At 58.0% G+C, this 17,469-nt stretch overlaps 2 protein-coding genes across 11 annotated transcripts in view; both read right to left on the bottom strand.

The window, feature by feature from the left end:
- Positions 1–246: 246 nt before the first annotated feature.
- On the bottom strand, positions 247–5,977 carry CORO6 (coronin 6). Of its 4 annotated transcripts, XM_085241169.1 has the most exons (12): positions 5,764–5,977; positions 3,882–4,081; positions 3,314–3,436; positions 2,866–2,995; positions 2,317–2,498; positions 2,074–2,193; positions 1,788–1,907; positions 1,378–1,482; positions 1,148–1,293; positions 1,011–1,068; positions 672–902; positions 247–423 (listed from the first exon to the last, which is right to left on the bottom strand). In XM_085241169.1, exons 2-12 carry the CDS (start codon positions 4,077–4,079, stop codon positions 301–303), a joined length of 1,536 nt encoding a protein of 511 aa, XP_085097295.1. In that variant the 5' UTR covers positions 4,080–4,081; positions 5,764–5,977; the 3' UTR covers positions 247–300. The 4 variants fall into 4 exon arrangements, with proteins under 4 accessions (XP_085097295.1, XP_085097297.1, XP_085097296.1 ...); XM_085241171.1 differs by lacking the exon at positions 1,788–1,907 and having other exon boundaries at positions 5,764–5,975; XM_085241170.1 differs by lacking the exon at positions 2,074–2,193 and having other exon boundaries at positions 5,764–5,974.
- Positions 5,978–6,633: 656 nt separating this feature from the next.
- SSH2 (slingshot protein phosphatase 2) overlaps positions 6,634–17,469 on the bottom strand; it is a 72,125-nt gene continuing 61,289 nt past the window's right edge. For all 7 annotated transcript variants that reach the window (XM_085241137.1, XM_085241136.1, XM_085241139.1 and 4 more), the window contains 3 exons: positions 16,487–16,687; positions 12,166–13,006; positions 6,634–11,013 (listed from right to left, as the gene is read on the bottom strand). In XM_085241137.1, coding sequence (XP_085097263.1) covers positions 9,166–11,013; positions 12,166–13,006; positions 16,487–16,687 — 2,890 coding nt within the window. In that variant the 3' untranslated portion in view covers positions 6,634–9,165. The remainder of the gene's footprint in view (positions 11,014–12,165; positions 13,007–16,486; positions 16,688–17,469) is intronic.

The raw sequence follows: 17,469 nt of genomic DNA on the forward strand, positions 1-17,469 counted from the left end.
AGTATGGAGCCCCCCCTGTGAGGGGCTGTGGGGTCAGGGTGGCGTTTGGCACCGTACCCCAGCACTGGGAGGGGGACCAACACCCCCATCCTGGCACCCATGGCTGCCAGGAGGGAGCCCCATGTACCAAAGTCACCAAATGCATTCTGGCATCCTAGGAATAAAATGGGGTAGGGGGGTCCAGAGTCCGACACCCCCTCCCCCCCCCACCAGCTCCTGGGGAAAGAACATGGCTGTGGCCTCCTGCCCGCTGCGGGATGCGGTTTAATGCCGGGCTGGGCGCAGTCCCATGCCCATGCCTCAGTCCGTGCCATTGGTGAACTGGCAGAGTTTGTGCTCCAGAGCGGAGATGCGCTTCTCCTGCGCCTGCACCGTCTCCTTCAGCACCCGGATCTCCTCCAGCACCTCGTCCAGGGCGGTGGTCTGTGGGAGGACACAAAGGGTCGGTGTTGTGCATACAGAACCCCGCCATGGCCATCAGCCCCTGAGGAAGGGGACAGGCTGTGCCACATCCCCAAGGGCCAACGTCCCCATGGGACAACATCTCCATAAGTCAATATCCGCCATGGACCAACATCTCCATGCACCAAGGTTCCCATGGGCCGATGCCCCCCATGGGCCGCTGTCCCTGTAGGGCGGCACGTCCCCTGGGGAGGTGATGGGACACTCACAGAGATGTCGGCATTGGAAGTGGAGTGGCTGCGGCGCGGGCCTGGGGGGGGTTTGCTGTCCAGGATGTTCTTCTTGACCACCTTCAGCTCCCGATTCTTGACGGGGACGTAGCCGTCCCGCAGCGAGATGAGGATGGGCTCCGCGTCCTTCCCTGACAGCCACTCATCCGCCTCCAGGGCCGGCTCAGGGCCCGGTGTGTCAGGGTACAGGTCGTCCTGGAAGAGGTCTGACTGCGGGGACAACGTGGGGGCACAGTGAGATGGGACACTCAACTCTCCCCCTTGAAATCCCATTGTCCCCAAAACCCCACTGTCCTCAAGAGGTGCCCGAGGGCTCACCTTGCGTGGCACCGTCATGACGATGGGCTCACACTTGCGCTCGTGCAGCTTGAAGAACCTGAGTGGGGCAGAGGTGGTTGGGGTCTGGATGGCTCCTCCCATTGCCGTCCCTCTCCCCGGACCCCTCCAGCCCCAACCTGGCAATTTCACACTTGCTGACATCCAGCCCCCTTTTGGGCATGAAGCCCATGCCACGCTGTGGCTCCTTGCTGCTGTAAGTGTTCAGGTAGTGCACGTAGGGCGCCTCGTCCGTGATCTCAAAGTAGCGGATGCTGCTGTCCCCCTGCCGATATGGGGAGGGCTGTCAGCCCCCTGACCTCTCCCCATGGCGGGGAGGGGCAGTAAAGCGGGGGGATCCGGGGGTCACCTTTCCACAGAGGTACACAATGCTGGAATCGGCGTCGTAGAAGGGCAGTAGGACCCCATTGCTGGTGTCCATCTCCTGCAGTGCAATGGGCTCCTCGAAGTTTTTCTGCAGGGATGCAGCTGGGGGTGAGCGCCGGGCCCCCACCTCCATCAGCCACACCATTCGGCACTGCACACCATAGGGATGGGGACACCCCCAGGACCCCCCTGGCATGCCCACACCCCATTCCAGCTTACCTGCACCGCCCTATGGATACCCCCACCCACCTCCCCTACCGCACACCCAGGCACTGCACGGCACACGGGCACAGCACACGGGGAACTCGGCGTCATATTTTGGGGAAGAATGGATTTGGGTTTGGGTTTGGGAAGCCGAGTTCCCGGGAGCATCACTCCATGCGGCCTCGTTACCGGGTCCCACAGCCCCAGCTCCCGCTGGCTCATCCTGGTAAAGCCCGTGGTAAAGATGTGTCCTTCCCGCGTGAAGATGGCCCGCACGGGCCTCAGCCCCTCGTGGGGCGCGAACCTCTCCTGGGGATGGGGGCACAGAGTCAGCGCGTGGCACAGGGATGGGGTGTGAGGGCGCGGATCCATCCCTGCTACAGCTATTGGGTTCCAATGGACGTGGGCGCCGGAGGGTCCTGGGGGGGCACACGGGGTCCTGGGGGGCACAGTGGGTCACAGCGCGGCCCCATACCAGGTCCCAGAGGCCCAGCTGCCGCTCACTCATCTTGCTGAAGCCGGTGGTGAAGATCTTGCCATCGGCCATGAAGATGGCGCGGATGGGCCGGGCGCCGTCGTGCGGTTTGGTTATCTCCTGCGTTGGGCGTTAGCGGGTTAAAGGCAAACACAGAGGGGCGGGGTTAGTGGGGTCGGCCGTTAGCGGGGAGAGGGGAGAGATGCGGGGAGGTGGCAATGGGGACACGCTGGGGACACTCACCGCCACCACCGTCTGCTTGCGCGGGTCGATGACGCGCACCTTCTTGTCCTTGCAGGTGGTGACCAGGAGGCTGCCGTTGCGGTTCCAGCCCACGTTGTAGATGAGGTCGGTGTGCATGTCCTCCAGTGCCAGCAGCATCTCCCCGGTGCCCACATTCCAGAGGATAACCAGGTTGTCGCAGCCTGCAGAGGACACCGGGACAGTGTCACCCCACTGGTGACCACTACAGGTTCCCAGTGGGGATTTGAGGTGACTGCTGTTGGTCCCCAGTGGGACTTGGGGTGACCACTGTCGTTCCCTAGGGGGATTTGAGGTGACCACTATCGATCCTCAGTGTGGATTTGGGTGACTACCTTTGGTTCCTTATGGAACTTGGGGTGATCACCATTGGTTCCTTGTGGGAGTTGGAGAGGCCACCGTTGGTCCCCACTGGGATTTGAGGTGACTACTATTGCTTCCCAGTGGGGATTTGGGGTGACTACCATTGACCCCCAGTGGGGATTTGGGGTTAACCACCATTGGTTCCCACAGGACTTGGTTGAGCCCCACCTGCGCTCAGCAGCACGTTGCGGGCTGTGGGGTGCCAGCAGATGATGCCCACGCGCTTGGAGTGCCCCTCCAGCGTCACCACCGGCTCCGTGATGCTGCGCACGGGGACGTAGTCTGGGATCTGCCACACCTGGGGGAGGGACACGGGGATAATTAACCTCAGAACTGCTCTGATACACATCCTGATGCTGCAGGGAGCACGTGGTGCGGGGGGGATGGGGGGAGCACAGCCCCATTGTGCCGCATGTGGCCCCCCCGGTGCTGAGTCGCAGGGAGGGTATATTTAGCATAAAGTGCTGCATCATGGAGCCAGCGGCTGCCGCCAGCAGCACACACACATGGCACTGCCTCTAAAAATAGGTCGGTGACACTTTGCAGGCAGCAAAGCAACGGGAAAGGGGGGGGGCCCTCCATACGTCCCCCCTCCCCCCCACCGCCCGCCCCTCACCATAACGGTGGTGTCCTCGGAGGCGCTGGCGATGACGTTGTCGTTGTGGGGACACCAGTCGATGTCCAGCACGGGAGCCGTGTGCCCCGTCACCAGCGGGTGGTTCTTGTCCACACGGCCTGTCTGCAACACGGGGAGGGAGGGATGAGCCTGGGACCCCTCCCCTGAGCCCCAGCACGGATACAGCACGGAGGGAGCCATGGGGAAACTGAGGCACTGAGCCTCATGGGGATGCAGAGGGCAGCAATGTGGCTGGGGATGGGTTGCTCTGTACCCCCTATGGTGGGGGGGCCCAGTCCCTGTGTTGGGGTGGGTGCACACACAAACACACACACACACAGGGATTTGGGGCTGGGGAGAAAGTGGACGGAGGGTTCCTATGTCACTGCAGTTGTCCCCAGGATATGTGCCAGTAACTCCCCCAGGGTCCTTGAGCCATCCACAGATTGGGGATATGGGGGCAGAGATGCAGAGCCATCACCACATCCTACGCCCAGAGCAGAGCCCATCATCACATCCCACACCCCCTACCACCCATGGGGGGACCCGTCCCAACGCCTCCGCTCACCTTGGACAGGGGCAGGACCATGAAGGCCCCCCCGCCACCCGACTCCACAATGATGGCCAGGAATTTGGGGTTGACGGCGCAGAAGGAGCTGTCCCACGTCACCTTGGAGACACGGATGTCCTCATACATCTGGTCGGCCTTCACTGGCTGCCCAAAGACGTGACGGAACTTGCTCTGGCGCACCACGCGGCGGCTCATGGCTGTGGGGGCACAGGTCAGGACGTGGAGCCCCCCAGTAGGGCACAGGGACCTCAACACCCACAGATCTTGTGCTGCGAGGGATCCCCCATCCAGGTTTGGAGGGAGCGTGGGGATGTGGTGATGGCGTGGGATGGAGATGGAACCTGGTGCGGTCCTGGCCCCACAGAAAGGACCTGGAGCAGCTGTGGGTGCTGGGGTGGGTGTTGGGCACCAGCATTCCATGGCATAGTGCTGTCTGTCTGCTTTGTGGTGGGGATACGGCTGTGCTGTGCACCAAGGCTGTGCTATGCCCTATGGCTGTGCCATGTCACATAGGTGTGCCATGCCCTATGGCTGTGTCTTGCCCTATGGCTGTGCCATCCCCCATGGCTGTGCCATGCACTATGGCTGTGCCATGTCCCATAGGTGTGCCATGCCCTATGGCTGTGCCATGCCCCATGGCTGTGCCATGTCCCATATGTGTGCCATGCCTTATGCCCGTGCCACCCCCATGGTTGTGTCATGTCCTATGTCCATCCCATCCCCATGGCTGTGCCCTGCCCTGTGGCCATCACTGGAGCTGACCCATATGTAGTGACAGTGGGAAAGCGGGGCTGCAAAAAGCTCTGGGGGAGGATTAGGAGGTGCCATGCATTGGGTCACAGCTCATCCCCATGTGTCCCCTCGTGTCCCATCCGATAGCAGTGATCTGAGGTCTCCCACCTGGGTCACACCTCCCCAGTGCTTGGGGACTCAGAACACCAGAGCTTTGGGCAGCACAGCCACACGGCCCCATGTGCAGAGGGAGTGGAGAGGAGCCTGGAGCTCTGCACAGCACTGGGGGGGGTCTAATTGGGGTTACCCATGCCCCCATCACCCGGGCCCCTGCCAGGTGTGCACTGACCCTCCTGGAGACCCCAATGTCACTCCCAGTGCTGCAGCTCTGCAGTGCCCGTGGGATGGTGACCCCACAACCCCACAGTGCCCTTTGGGGTCAGTCGGCATCACAGCCTGGCGCAGCACAGCGCGTCCCTGCAGGTTTGTGCCCCTTTGGCACTGCCCAGGAGTTGGTGGGTCCCCGAAGTGGTGTCACCACCAGGACAAGGCCCTCAGTGCTGGGGGACAGCGAGGAGCTGCGTGGGGATGTCCTGCAGAACCCATCTGGCACAAGGGGAGCACAGCTGGGAGTGCGGATGGGGACAGGGAAGGGATGAGGGGCTGCCTGGGGGGCGAGGGGCAGCTGGGGGCAGCGAGGGGCAGGTGCAGGAAGGACGGGTGCACGGGGTGCAGGTGGGTGCATGGGTGACTGGGGGGCAGGTGGGGTGCAGGTGGAGTGCAGGAGGGTGCGTGGAGTGCAGGAGGGGTGCAGGTGGGGTGCAGGGGCTGCAGGACCGGCGCAAGGGGTGCGGGCAGATGGGGTCGGAGGGGCTGCAGGCAGCGTGCAGGGGGTGCAGGGGCAGCGGGCGCGGTGCGGGCAGGACACCCCGCTCCCGGCCGTGCCATTACGTTGCCACAATTGAATCCGCAGCGGCCGCTCGGGAACGACCAGAGGTCACTTTCCATTTATAGCCATCTCCCGGCGGGGCCCGGCGGGACGAGGGGCCGGGGGCCCGGGGCTCTCCGCTCCGCTCCCACCGCCCTTCTCCTCTCCCCTCGCCCCCCGCTCCCCCCGGCCCGGCCCCATCACCGACCCCGCTCCCACCTGCGCTCCGCTGCTGCCCCGTTCGGCTCCGCCCGCTCCCGCGTCCCCGGCCCCGCTCCGCCCGGCACGGCACGGCACGGCCCGGCTCGGCTCGGCTCCGCTCGGTCGGGCTGCGCGGGGCGCGCAGTGCCGCAGGGAACAGCTGAGCCCAGCCCGGAGCCGGGCCGGCACGGCCCCCCCGCTGCGGGCACCGGGAGGAGGAGGGGAGGGGAGGGGGGGCCCGGCCCCGCCTGCCCTTACCGGGCCCTGCCCGCCCCCGGCCGAGCGCTGCCCGCCCCGAACCCACCGGGATGGGGGATACGTGCTGCGGGGGGCGGCGGCGGCGCAGCATCCCTACGCCCACCCCTTGCCCCCCCCTTCGCCCGCCCCCACGGGATGCTCGTTGGGATTTAGCCGGGACTGCACCGGCCCAAAGGGGATTAAAGGGATCGTCAGGCCGGGGGGAGCCGGGGCAGGGGGTTCCTGGAAAGGCAGCGGGCGATGGCCCCTACAAGGGCACCGAGCAGAGCATTGGCTGTGCTGAGCGGGTCAGCGGGGAAAGTGACATCCATCCACCCACCCGGGGGCTGCGGGACAACATCCCGTCACAGCACCCCACAGCTCTGCCCCGCTGCACATCCCCACAGGGGCGGGGGACCCCAGGAGCCTTTTTCCAAGGGGGCAGCAGAGGAGGCCGGGCACCCCCAGCCCTACTGCAACACCCCCAGCGCCTGGGCTCACACTGGGCACAGCCCCAGAAGGATTTTGGGGCTGGAGTCCTCCACCCTCAGCGCATCACCTGGGCCGGGGGGGTGGGGGGAGGGGACACAGCTACTCTCCCGGTGGGGACACAGAGCCCCCCAGCCTCGAGCAGGAGACAGCAGGCTGACATCATCGTCAAAATAAAACTTTTATTCATTCAGTAACAAGAACATTGAATCTGCACATCAGTGCACGAGTTCACATTTAAAAACAGCGGAGCACATCGGTCATAAAGTCTCTTAGAGGAGTATAGGGGGGAGGTGGGGGAAAGGGACGATCCCAGGCACCGAGGGACACCCGGGGGGGGCAAACGTGTGCTCCATCCCCAGCACACGGACACCGCATGTCAGGGCAGGGATGGAAAGGCACCAGCACGGGTCTTGGTGCTGTGAGAAATGGCCGGGAGCGCAGCCCTATCCCAGTGCTGCGGCCCAACGGTGCCTCGTAGGTTCCCTTTCACCGGGGGTCACCTCCAGGATGGGGCCGAGGGGGGGGGTCTGTACATGGGATGGCTTTGGGAAGGATGGGACGCACGCGCACACGCACACACACACCATAGAGTGCAACAGAACACAGTGTAAAAACCAGGTGGACGCGGGTGCTATCCGTCTGTGCAAGGCTCACGCTTACAGTACGGGCAGAGGTGGGGCAGGGGGGGCAATGGCTGAGATATTGTACAGGAGTCAATGTAAACAACTGAGCGTCCTCTGGGAGGGCTTGGTGAGACCAAAGGAACGGCTGCTTTGTACAAAATGCCCTTCAAACACCGCGTTCCTCCCAAAAGCCCACCGGCAAGGGGAGAGCTGACAGCACAGAGATGGGGTGCACAGCCCCAGGGGGAAGCTCTGAGCCTGGTGGCTTTGGCTGAGCACCCGGCACCGTGCACCCCTTCTGCCAGAGGGTTCAGAGCCCCTCAGTGCCTTTGTAATGCTGGAAGGGAAAAAAGCTGGGCTGGGGACAAGGGGACAGCAGGGCCCTGCAGCACCGCTGCTCTGCAGAGAGGAGCATCGGGAGGAAACACAGTTCTGCTCTGCAAAAAGGATACCCCTCCTGAGACCAAACTAGGTGGAGAAAGCTGGGGAGGAGAGGGCTGAAGCTGTCCTTCACAGCTGACCCTGGGGCACATGGCCTTTCTGTGCTGCTCGCCTGGCTCCAAGGCCAGCTGGAGCCCCTGGGAGCCACGTGGCCCTGCAGCAAGCCATGGCCTGGTGCTATCCGAGCCTCGGGCTGCGCTCCAAACTGCAGCCAACACTGCTAGGGCAGCTCGCAGAGCTACAGCAGGACATGCACCGAGGCCTTGGGCTGCAGCAAGGTAGCAGGAGGAGCCCAGGAACAGCAGGAGAGGCAAATCCTCCCAAATGGCTCCGGTGGCACAAGCTGTCCTGCAGCTGGAGGTGAGCTCATCCCAGCACAGCCTGCAGCACTGCTGCTGCTTTCCAGACACAGCCTGGGCTGCTGCTCCTCCTGCCCTGTGCTCTCTGGGCACTGCACTTTCAGCAGCAGGAGCCGTTCTGCAGCTCCCGGCAGGGCCAGGCACCAGGCAGTGCAGAGCAGGCTGAAACTGGGAGTAACCATGTGGGTCTGGGAGAGGCAAGGAGCTGCAGAAGAGAACACAGGGCTGGAGGAGACATTTGGCCAAAGCCACTGCGTTTGGGTGCAGATTGCCATGGACAGCACTGAGGGTGAGGAAAGTGGTGTTGTTTTCCAGTTTACAGAAAGCAGTCTTGCCCTTCCAAAAAAAAAAAAAAAAAAGAAACAAAATAATAGCCAACATAGAAACGAAAAAATCTATATAAATAATCATATATACAATTTAGCAAAAAAACAAGAACTTCCAGGAAAGATCCTCCCTCGGGGCTGAGTACAGGAGTGGCAGCAGAGGACAAAGCTTTGCATTCAGTGTGAGAACAAAATGTGTAACAACTACAAGGGCCACTGGGATGCAGAGGGGATGTGGGGCAGCTCTGGGGTGCAGGGAGGCAGCAGAGGACACGATATGGCCATGAACGTGGAAGGCCCACAGCAGAATTCAAGTAACGGGAGGGCTCCTGCCCTATTGAGGTGTTTGTTTTAGAAGAACACTCCGGGGTCGTGGGCTCTCGGCTGGGGGAGGAGGTGGGGGCAGAGCTGAGGATCCCCGAGCCCACCCCTGGGCACACGGGCAGAACTGAGCTCCATCAAGGACCTGCCAGCACCATCCAGCTCCAGCCTGCAGCACAAAGCGAACAAAGGGGACTTGGCACAGCCTTCACAGTTGGGTGGGCTCTCGCCCCAACGCCCAGCACCGTCTTGAGGCACGGGGCTGATTCAAGTGAGGATCTAGGAGCTGGTTTTGAGCAAACCTCTGCCCCGCTGCAGTGAGCCAGCATCCGTTTTCAACAGGGAGAGGTGTTCTTTTAAAACAAACCAACAACAAAAAGAACATCTGAGGTTATCCGAGTTCATAAAAAAAAAAACCATAAAAAACAAAAACCAACCAACAGTCCTGCAGTCAGAGTCACACACAGAAGAACCAACCCACACCTACATGCGCCAGGAACGGTAAAATGACAATATATATATATATAAAATTAACCAATAAAGTGCATGTTCCTTATATTACACCTGCCCCTCGTGTGATCACGGCGCAGCTCCCCGGCTGGAACCGCGGAGCGCTCACAATCACATGGTGTTATAGAGGGCATTGCTTGTCCGCTTTCTGTCACTGCTCTTTTTGAGTCTCCTCAACGGGTGAGTTCTACCGTGCTGCTGTCGGGGTGCTGCCAACACAGAGGGTCCCTCCTGGGGGGCAGTCCACGTGGGACCGGCGCTGGGAGCCGAGCTGTGCTGGCTGGAGCCGCACTCTTTGGCGTACTGAGCCAGCGGGCGCTCCACCGGCCTGCTCTGCGCAATGCACTCGGCTGTTCTGAGCTGCTCTACAAAATGCTGAGCAGGTTTGGGATCCTGGAGGGTGGCTGGGGAGAACGGGTGGCATTTCCCACATGGGCTCTCCAAGCTCTGCTCTGACCTCGCCCCATGAAAGCCTGCACCCAGGGCCACGCAGGCGAGGAGGACGGGGCTGGTGCAGCGGGAGGCTGCCTCCCTCTCCGACAAGTCATCCTTGGAGAGCTCCAGGCAGTCCAGTTTGGCCAAGGATGCCGAGCGCTTCATCTGGGAGGGGGTGGTGAGCCCTGCGTGCCGGATCCGTGCCTCTATTTCCTTCGCTCGCTGCTTGACCAGCCCGGGGCTGCTGCTGCGCTCCCCCACGCTGCGACTGCTGGAGCTGTGGGACAGGCTGCAGCACAGAGAGATGTCCAGAAGGTCCACATTTGCGGCGTGCAGGCTGGTTGAGGAGCCAGCACCACCTTGGCATGGAGCCTGGCTGCTGTCCCTGAATGGGAGGCTCCCGGCTCCCGCAGTGCCGCACAGCGTGGTCGGCTCATCGTCCGTGCTCGTGCTCTGCTCGGTGACGCCTTCCAGGTAGATCACACAGGGGAACGCGGAGCGGTCGGGGCTGGCTGAGGGCGTGCAGGAGGGCTGAGCAGAGGGGGAAGCAGCACCGAGGGGAAAGGACAAGGCAGGGCCTTCCTCGCTGGGGCTGAGCAGGGTGCAGGCAGCTTGCTGCTGCTGCACCACGTGCTCTGGCAGTGGCGGGTGTACCAGAGCTCTGAGAGAGGCCGCTGCCTTCTCGGAGCACAGGGACGGGTTCAAGTTTTCATCCAGCAGAGGGAGGGCTGCGGGCTGCTCATTGCCTGCAGCGGGGCCCTCGGCAGCCCTGACCATAGGAGTGAACTCAATGATTTCGATTCTCTTGGGAAGGAGGGAAGGCAGGGCCGGCTCCTCCGTGCCATCAAACGAGACCACCACCCTGTGCTCCTCCTGCCCTGGGCTGGGCTCTGTGGGGTGCGTGAGGGGTGTGGGCAGCTGCCTGCCTGCAGGCTGCTCTGCCCCCAATGACAGCAGCTCCTCGGAGCCCTGCACCGCATCACCCTCTGGAGCCAACTCCAGGGGCAGCTCCTCCGTCCTCCCCCGTGGCAGCAGCTCAGCAGCAGCAGAGTCGTTCCTGGAGTTCTTGCGGGTCAGTAGGATGCAGACTGGGGACACGTGCTGGTGCTCTTGCTCCTGCCTCAAGCGCTCCTCAAACTCCAACGTGGCTCTGCGGACGGAGCCGGGGCACCACTTGGGCTCAGGGTGGACGCTGTGCTGCTCACCCTCCTCCAGCTCTGACTTACAGGAGGAGAGCTGCGGTGAGGGAGCAGTTTCTTGCTCAGCTTGCAGAGGGTCTTTCTCCTTTTCCTGGTGTCCTTCGCTCTGATCCGCTCTTTCCGATGCCCAAATCGCCTCCACAGGCAGGTCGTGCACCGTGTTCCTCTTTGGTGTCAAGGTGAGGTTGGCTGAACCCTCCTTCTGCTGAGCAGGCCCTGCTCCCTGCTTGATGGACTCGATCTCTGTGATGATTTCCTTCACCGAAATGGCATTTTCTGAGTGGGACCGTGTGAGATGGTCGGCACCAGGCAGCTCAGGGACCTCCTGCAAGGCAGAAACAGGAATTACAAACAGCACATAGCAGCAGCTTAATGGCACTCCTCCAAAGGAGCAGAAAGCGTGTGTGCTGATGTGCAGGGATGGATTGCAAGTACAGAATGATCGCTAACATAGAAGCAATCTCTGGCCCTGCACTCTACATATTCCAGGCTGGATTTCCACTCAGACTGAGATTTAAGAATTGTTATTTTCTTGCCACGAGTTCTGAGGGAAAAACAGTTAACCAAAAAACCCAAGTTCTGAACTAAAGATGTTCAAAGAGACTGTTCAGGTAGGGGAGTGAACAGAAGGGCAGCATGAAGAAGGGCTGAGTGCTGAACCACTCTGGTTTCCCGGAGCAGAATGGGCAGCAATGCTCCCCCCAGCAGCACAGAAACTCTTCCTGCCAAATTACTGGACAGAGTCGGCCTCTTCTATTTGGATGAGCCTTAGTGCCTCACATGGAGATGGAAACGATTCAAGCAATGCAGGGTGGAATTTAAATAAGAGAGGCTCCTAAAAAAAATGATGGCCCTGGACACCATCAAACCCTGCGAGACTGCTGTAGGGTAGGAAGCAATAGTAGGAGAAAGGTGCCTAAATTCAGAGGTTACTGAGTTCTGCCCCAGGAAAGAAGTCAGCCACAAATACCCGAGACCATCCCCTTGGGCCTGGCCAGGTTCATTCTCTTTTTCAATCAGCAGAAGCTCTACATCTGCCTCAATTTACTGTCTCAGTGCTGGTGTTTTCCAAGCAGGGAGAAGTGCCAGCTCTGTCCTGTTATTTGGTGCATTCCTCGAGGCAGACAAACTACCCGTGCAGGTTCAGGATGCTGGCTGCCCTCAGCTGCCCTAATGGCTCACGTCCCACCTATCCGCTCCCCTGATGTGAAACTCAAAAATAAGTTTCTCATGAGAACAACAGAGCAGGTCAGGTCAAGGTTGACTCAGCCCTGCACTGCCAGTAAACAGGTGTTTGAGCAAAGAGCACAGAAAGTAGCAAGCTTCTAAAAGCACAGAGAAGGACAAGCATCTAGCAATCTCTCCCCTAAAGGCTGGAACTAGCAAGACCCCTGTCCGCAGCAACCCCACAGCAAGGCAGCTACCCACAGGCAGGTTGGAACAGCAGTTCCTAAAGCCCCCAGCAAGCCATTTTAACCTTTTGTTGCTCTTCATCTGTGGAAGAGTCATCTGATGCCTGAGGGGAGTTTCCAGAGCTGTTCCTTTGGGCATCTGCACCCACGTCTGCAGCAGGCAGCACCTCCAGCACAGGCAGCCTGGCTGCCCCATTCCTCCCAGCACCTTGCTCCTCCGGCCGGGAGTGGGAGCAGCTGCGTGACCTGCTCTCCTGAGACAGCTCCACGAATTTCTCCAAAGCACTGAAGAAGTCAATCCTGTCTGCACTGAGGTCTGTCCCTTCAGGCTGGGCGTTCTGCTGAGGACTCGGCGCGTTTTGGTTTGGGGACTGGAAAGAGTCTTTTAAGCACAAAGTGAATTCTTCCATGGGAACCAAGTGCACGTTCATATCAGGTTTAAGGGCATCTTTTTCCAGATCATCTACAGTCAAATCAGGAAATTCTGCTATTTCCAAGGGGTGCTGGAGTTGCATTAAGGCCTCGGAAGCGTGGCAGTTATCGGGGGGGACAGAATCCACGCAGCACCCTGCTGTGCAGCCATTGATGTTGTTCAGGTTCAGCTTGTCCTCCACCTGCTCCACGTGGAAATCTCTACACGTGAACTCCAGGTGGACCCTCCTCTCTTTCACACAGCTCTCCTCAATCACATTTGCATCCTCTGCGAGCTGCTCCCGGTCCAGCTCAGCAGGGTAGATGGGAGACATGGGCTGCTGGTTGTCGTTGCTCTTGGCCTCAGAGATCTGGTCGGCCGAGGTAGTGATCTCCTTCTTGTTCAGTTCCAGCCCTGATTTGCAGATGGGCTCATGGTGGTCAGAGAGGTCGCTGTCAGAGTGTGAACGCCACAGCTTGTTGTGCCGCTGCTTGCTGCGGGGAGGAAGAGCAGAGGAAACACTGAGTGGTGCTTTCACATACCAGAGCCACCTCGCTGTAAGAGGATGCAGCCCACACGAAAAAACTGCAAATATTGGAGACAGTGAGCACAGCTGCAGCTTAACCTCAGTGTTTCAGGGTCAAACCTGCTGCTGGAAGAGCTGTCCCAATAACAAGCTGCTTTTCATTGACTACACACACACATACACACACTATTCCCTAGCAGTATTTTATCAGACTACTCATCAAATACAAAATTTGAGTGGCTATAGACTGGTTATTCCTCAGCCAGAGGGTGTCCTCCCACGTGCTTGCAGGTGAGCAGGGACCAGAAGGGACAGGGTCCCCAATCCTGGGTGGTGGACAAAGAATGAAGACTCATTTCCCTCATGCCTTCCTCTGAGGAGCTTCAGTGGTCAGTACCGGGCCCCTGGTAACCAGAAGTGTGCTGGTACATGTATGAGCGTGATGGGAAAACACAGAAGACATTCTCTGCAGCCAGCAATTAGCCCCAAACACCACCTGTCTTTCCACAGGAAGGAAGGTCAAGAGTTCTGCAGCTCTTGGAAAGCCCCTTTAGAAAGGTCCAAGCATCGCACCACCATAACTTCCACCTGCCACAAAACCAGCCCGTGTTCTGGGCTTACAGAGAGCCAAGGAGGCAACTTGTCACAACCAAACAGCATCAGCTGGCCAGGGCTCTGCTGAGTGACCGTGGCCACAGGGCTGTGCTTCCACCACTTGCCCCTAGGAGGAGAGCACATACCACAGACAGGCCCTGGAATCCACAGGAGACACAGCCAAACCTCTCCAGTCCCCTGCCAGTGTGAGCATCGCTCCCAGACACGTCCGCCGGTTGCAGTTAAGTTAATTAACAGACGCTACTGAACTAATTAGAATGCAGCAATTTTAGCTGTGGGTGCCCGACAGCTAAGGAAAATAATCCATCACGGATTTAGCTTCTTAACCCCATCTCAGCAACAGCTTTCATGCGTGGCATGGGGCACAACGAGTCCTCCTAGAGGAAGGTCAGGACGAGATGCCAGCAGGCACTGCCATGGGGTGCAGGCTCCATCCATGGGGGTCCTGGAGCACAGCTGGGTGCCAGCAATAGATCTGGGCCTGTCTGCAAGGGACGGCAAGGACTGCCCATGTCTCTGCTTGCATAACCTGGGGAGCAGCTGCTGATGTTTTCTGAACCTCAGCGGTGCTCACTGCCTCTCCTCACACCCAGCAGAGCCCAGCTGGTGGCTGTGTGCTCATGGCCATGCTGCAGCCAGACCTCCAGGCTCCTGGGAAGACCACTGCTGCTGGCTCACAAGTTGCACAAGGCGATGCCAAACGGTGTTTTGCTGCAACTTATCCATAACTAACAGAAGAAACAGGGTTTTAGCTCAGCCTCTCTGCTGCTATCACCAGAGGGAGGGGACAGCTTAACTAATCCCAGGAAGTACGATAGCTCCAAAGCAAAACACGCCTGCTGTTGTGACTAAAAGCAGGCAGGGGGTTTTCATTTTACAGCTGGAAAACACGTCCCAGTTGCTATAAGCTCAACACAAAACCGTAACTAGATAGTGCGAGCACATGGCTGCCATCACAGACCTTCCCTCTGAAATCCGAGCAGTCACATGAGCATGAATCTGTTGGGTTTTGTTTTTGTTTTTTTACCTGGCCTGGAATACCACAGCAATAAACAAGGCAGCTGGAAGCCAGAGGGGAATGCTAAATAATGGAGAAGAAAGGGGAGAAAAAGCAGTTTAGAGATGAGAAAAGAAGCACATAAAGAAGGCTCATTCCAGCAGCACAGAGAGGCTGTTCCTTGCTTCAGTGAAGCTTCACTTACTGCAGGCTTTTTAGTCCTACATGCACAGATGTAATGCACTGCTCTTGCATTTTTTAAAGCCTCACGAGTAATCCTGTTTGTGCCATTGTACAGGGACTTGCAGAGTAGGTCAGGAGCTGTGATGTGCTCAAGTGGGAGGGCAGCTGCACCACGTGTTGGCAGCAAGAAAGACTTCCCTCTTGAGAACATAATTACTGAAACAGACAGGAAAGAAAACCAAACACTCTTAACCAAATCATTTATACAAGGTGGCTTCATAGGTGTGCCACCAACTACCAGACTGACAGATTAGCCAAAGCAGGGCTGAGGCCTTGAAGATGTGATGCAGCAGCTGCTAGCAAACCCAGGCTCTTCTCAGGTATTTACAAACCTGTGACAGCTGTACAGGATGCTGATGCTTTTCTCATCTTGAATGTTTTTTTTTCCTCCACCCAAAAAGACTGAATTTGCAGCCTGGCCATGCTATGTGGTCAGGTCACCTCTAGATCAGAGTTTGGGGTTTGGTGTAAAAATCAGGAAACCAGACCTGGCCCAACAGAGATATCAGAGCTGGAAGCAAGTGGAGAGGGAAGTCATGAGCAAGAGAGGGAAGGGAGATCTCTGCAAGTGAGTGGGAAAGGCCAAAAGGACAAAAACAAGATGGGAATAGAAGTGAAAGACAGAGCCCTGGGTGCCTTGGAAGAGAGCACAGGAATACCCAAGCTGCTGTGAAGAACAGCACAGGGCGGGCACCTTTCAACTGCAATAAGCAGCCATGAAATTGCTGCTTTGGCCAAAAGATGTTAACAGCCACCTCCTGTAGCAGGAGAGCCAGCTTGGGTAGCTCTGCTGAAATTTGCTGCCCTGCAAGGCACACCAGGTCCTACATAAATCATCTGGCAAAGCACAAAAGCATCACTACCTCCTTCCAGCAGATCACGTGGAGACATTGCTTAACATGGCTTACAAGCAGATTTCTTGCAATGTTATGTCTTTTTGCTAATAGGTGATAGGTTTGGGATTACAAGACACTTGCCTGTACCCCATCCCAGCCCTAGCACTCCATATAGGAACAAACACCACTGTTGCAATGCACAGAACATCCTGTCCCCTCCCCTAACAGCAACACCTACCAAAGCGATCTAAATAAAACCAGACCAGCTGCTGGGAAGGGGCACATTCAACAGGGAGCTGGAAGGCTGGGATGGAGACAAAGCCAGCTCCCTGCCAAGAAAGAGGGACATCATTTATCTCTGCTGGAGCCTGCACAGCTCTGAATGCTGCGTTCGGATAGTAGTAGCAATCCCTTAAAGAAAACCACAGCCAACTTAGAAGCCAAACAGGCTCCTAAAAGCTCTTTGTTACACCCATTTTCATAGAATCACAGAATGGCCTGGTTGAAAAGGACCACGATGATCATCTGGTTCCAACCCCTCCTATGTGCAGGGTCACCAACCAGCAGCCCAGGCTGCCCAGAGCCACATCCAGCCTGGCCTTGAATGCCTCCAGGGATGGGGCATCCACAGCCTCCTTGGGCAACCTGTTCCAGCGCGTCCCAAGCCATGAAAACAAAGCACCACCTTTCTCCAGATAACCGTAACGCAGGGATGGAAGCTCTACCCTTCAGTTTCCCAGTCATTCCTCTCCCTCACCTTGCCAGCAGGATCCCCTGGTATTCCTCCAGCTGCCTCATAAAGCTGGGGTTGGGCTTGGTGACCGTGCGCCGTTCCTTCACGTAGTCGTACGCCCTGTCCAGGTTCCAGCCGTACTCCTTCATGGCGTAGGCGATGACTGTGGAGGCTGAGCGGCTCACCCCCATCTTGCAGTGCACCAGACACTTGGAACCATTTTTCCTGATGTGAAACACAAAGAGAATCACTAAACAGAAAGCACGGCCTCTGAGAAGCTTAAGAAAACAGCAAATTATCTACCAGAGCATTATCAAATATTTTCAGTGCCATGGACTCGTTTGGAGTCTCTCGGTCGTCATCTGGAAATCCTATTTACAAACTGGAGCAAGAGACAAAGAAAGTGAAGAACAAAATCTTAATATTCTTAACAGATTTAGTTACAAGAGCTCTTCCAAAGTGGACAAACATTGTTTGTGCAGATTTAGGAAGACTCTGAGGACTGATATGGCATCCTCCAGCCTTAACAGCCCTTTGGAAACAAGCAGTTCTCCAAATAAAAAGGGTTTCTGTCACACAAACACGGTATCACTATCCACAAACAATCTTGGAAGATTCCAAGCAGTTCAGGAGAGCTGCTAGCACAAAGATCCTTTTCCACTGTAAACTACTGATAACATATTTATTGGGTTTGGTGACTGGACAAAACCAGCTCTGCTTTATCTGGTGTTGGAAGCCCTTCCTAGCTCCCACCCAGAACGAGAGATTTTTCTTACTGAGGGGAAAGCAAACAGTGTCTGTGAGCTGAAGGAGCACCCGCTGTGCCTGGGGGAGGCTGGTACAGGCAGCACATGTGGGCAGCCAGCACTGCTCCCAGGAATTCAGAGGTGTTTGCCTGCTGTGAAATGGGAGGAGGAAGGCTAGCTGGCCCTTATCTCTGACCTCTGCACACCGGTACAGTGAAGGCTGAGAAAATTTCACTTTGGCTCCTGGAGTTTTCTCCTTCA

Source organism: Meleagris gallopavo, chromosome 21, assembly GCF_905368555.1.
Source record: "Meleagris gallopavo chromosome 21, MGAL_WU_HG_1.1, whole genome shotgun sequence".
Taxonomy (NCBI): domain Eukaryota; kingdom Metazoa; phylum Chordata; class Aves; order Galliformes; family Phasianidae; genus Meleagris; species Meleagris gallopavo.

Coding starts and splice junctions, on each gene's coding strand:
- CORO6 (XM_085241169.1), bottom strand. CDS start 4,079: ATGAGCCGCCGCGTGGTGCGCCAGAGCAAGTTCCGTCACGTCTTTGGG. Junction 2,996..3,313: donor CCGAGGACACCACCGTTATG/GTGAGGGGCGGG, acceptor TCCCTCCCCCAG/GTGTGGCAGATCCCAGACTA. Junction 1,483..1,787: donor AGCTGGGGCTGTGGGACCCG/GTAACGAGGCCG, acceptor GCATCCCTGCAG/AAAAACTTCGAGGAGCCCAT.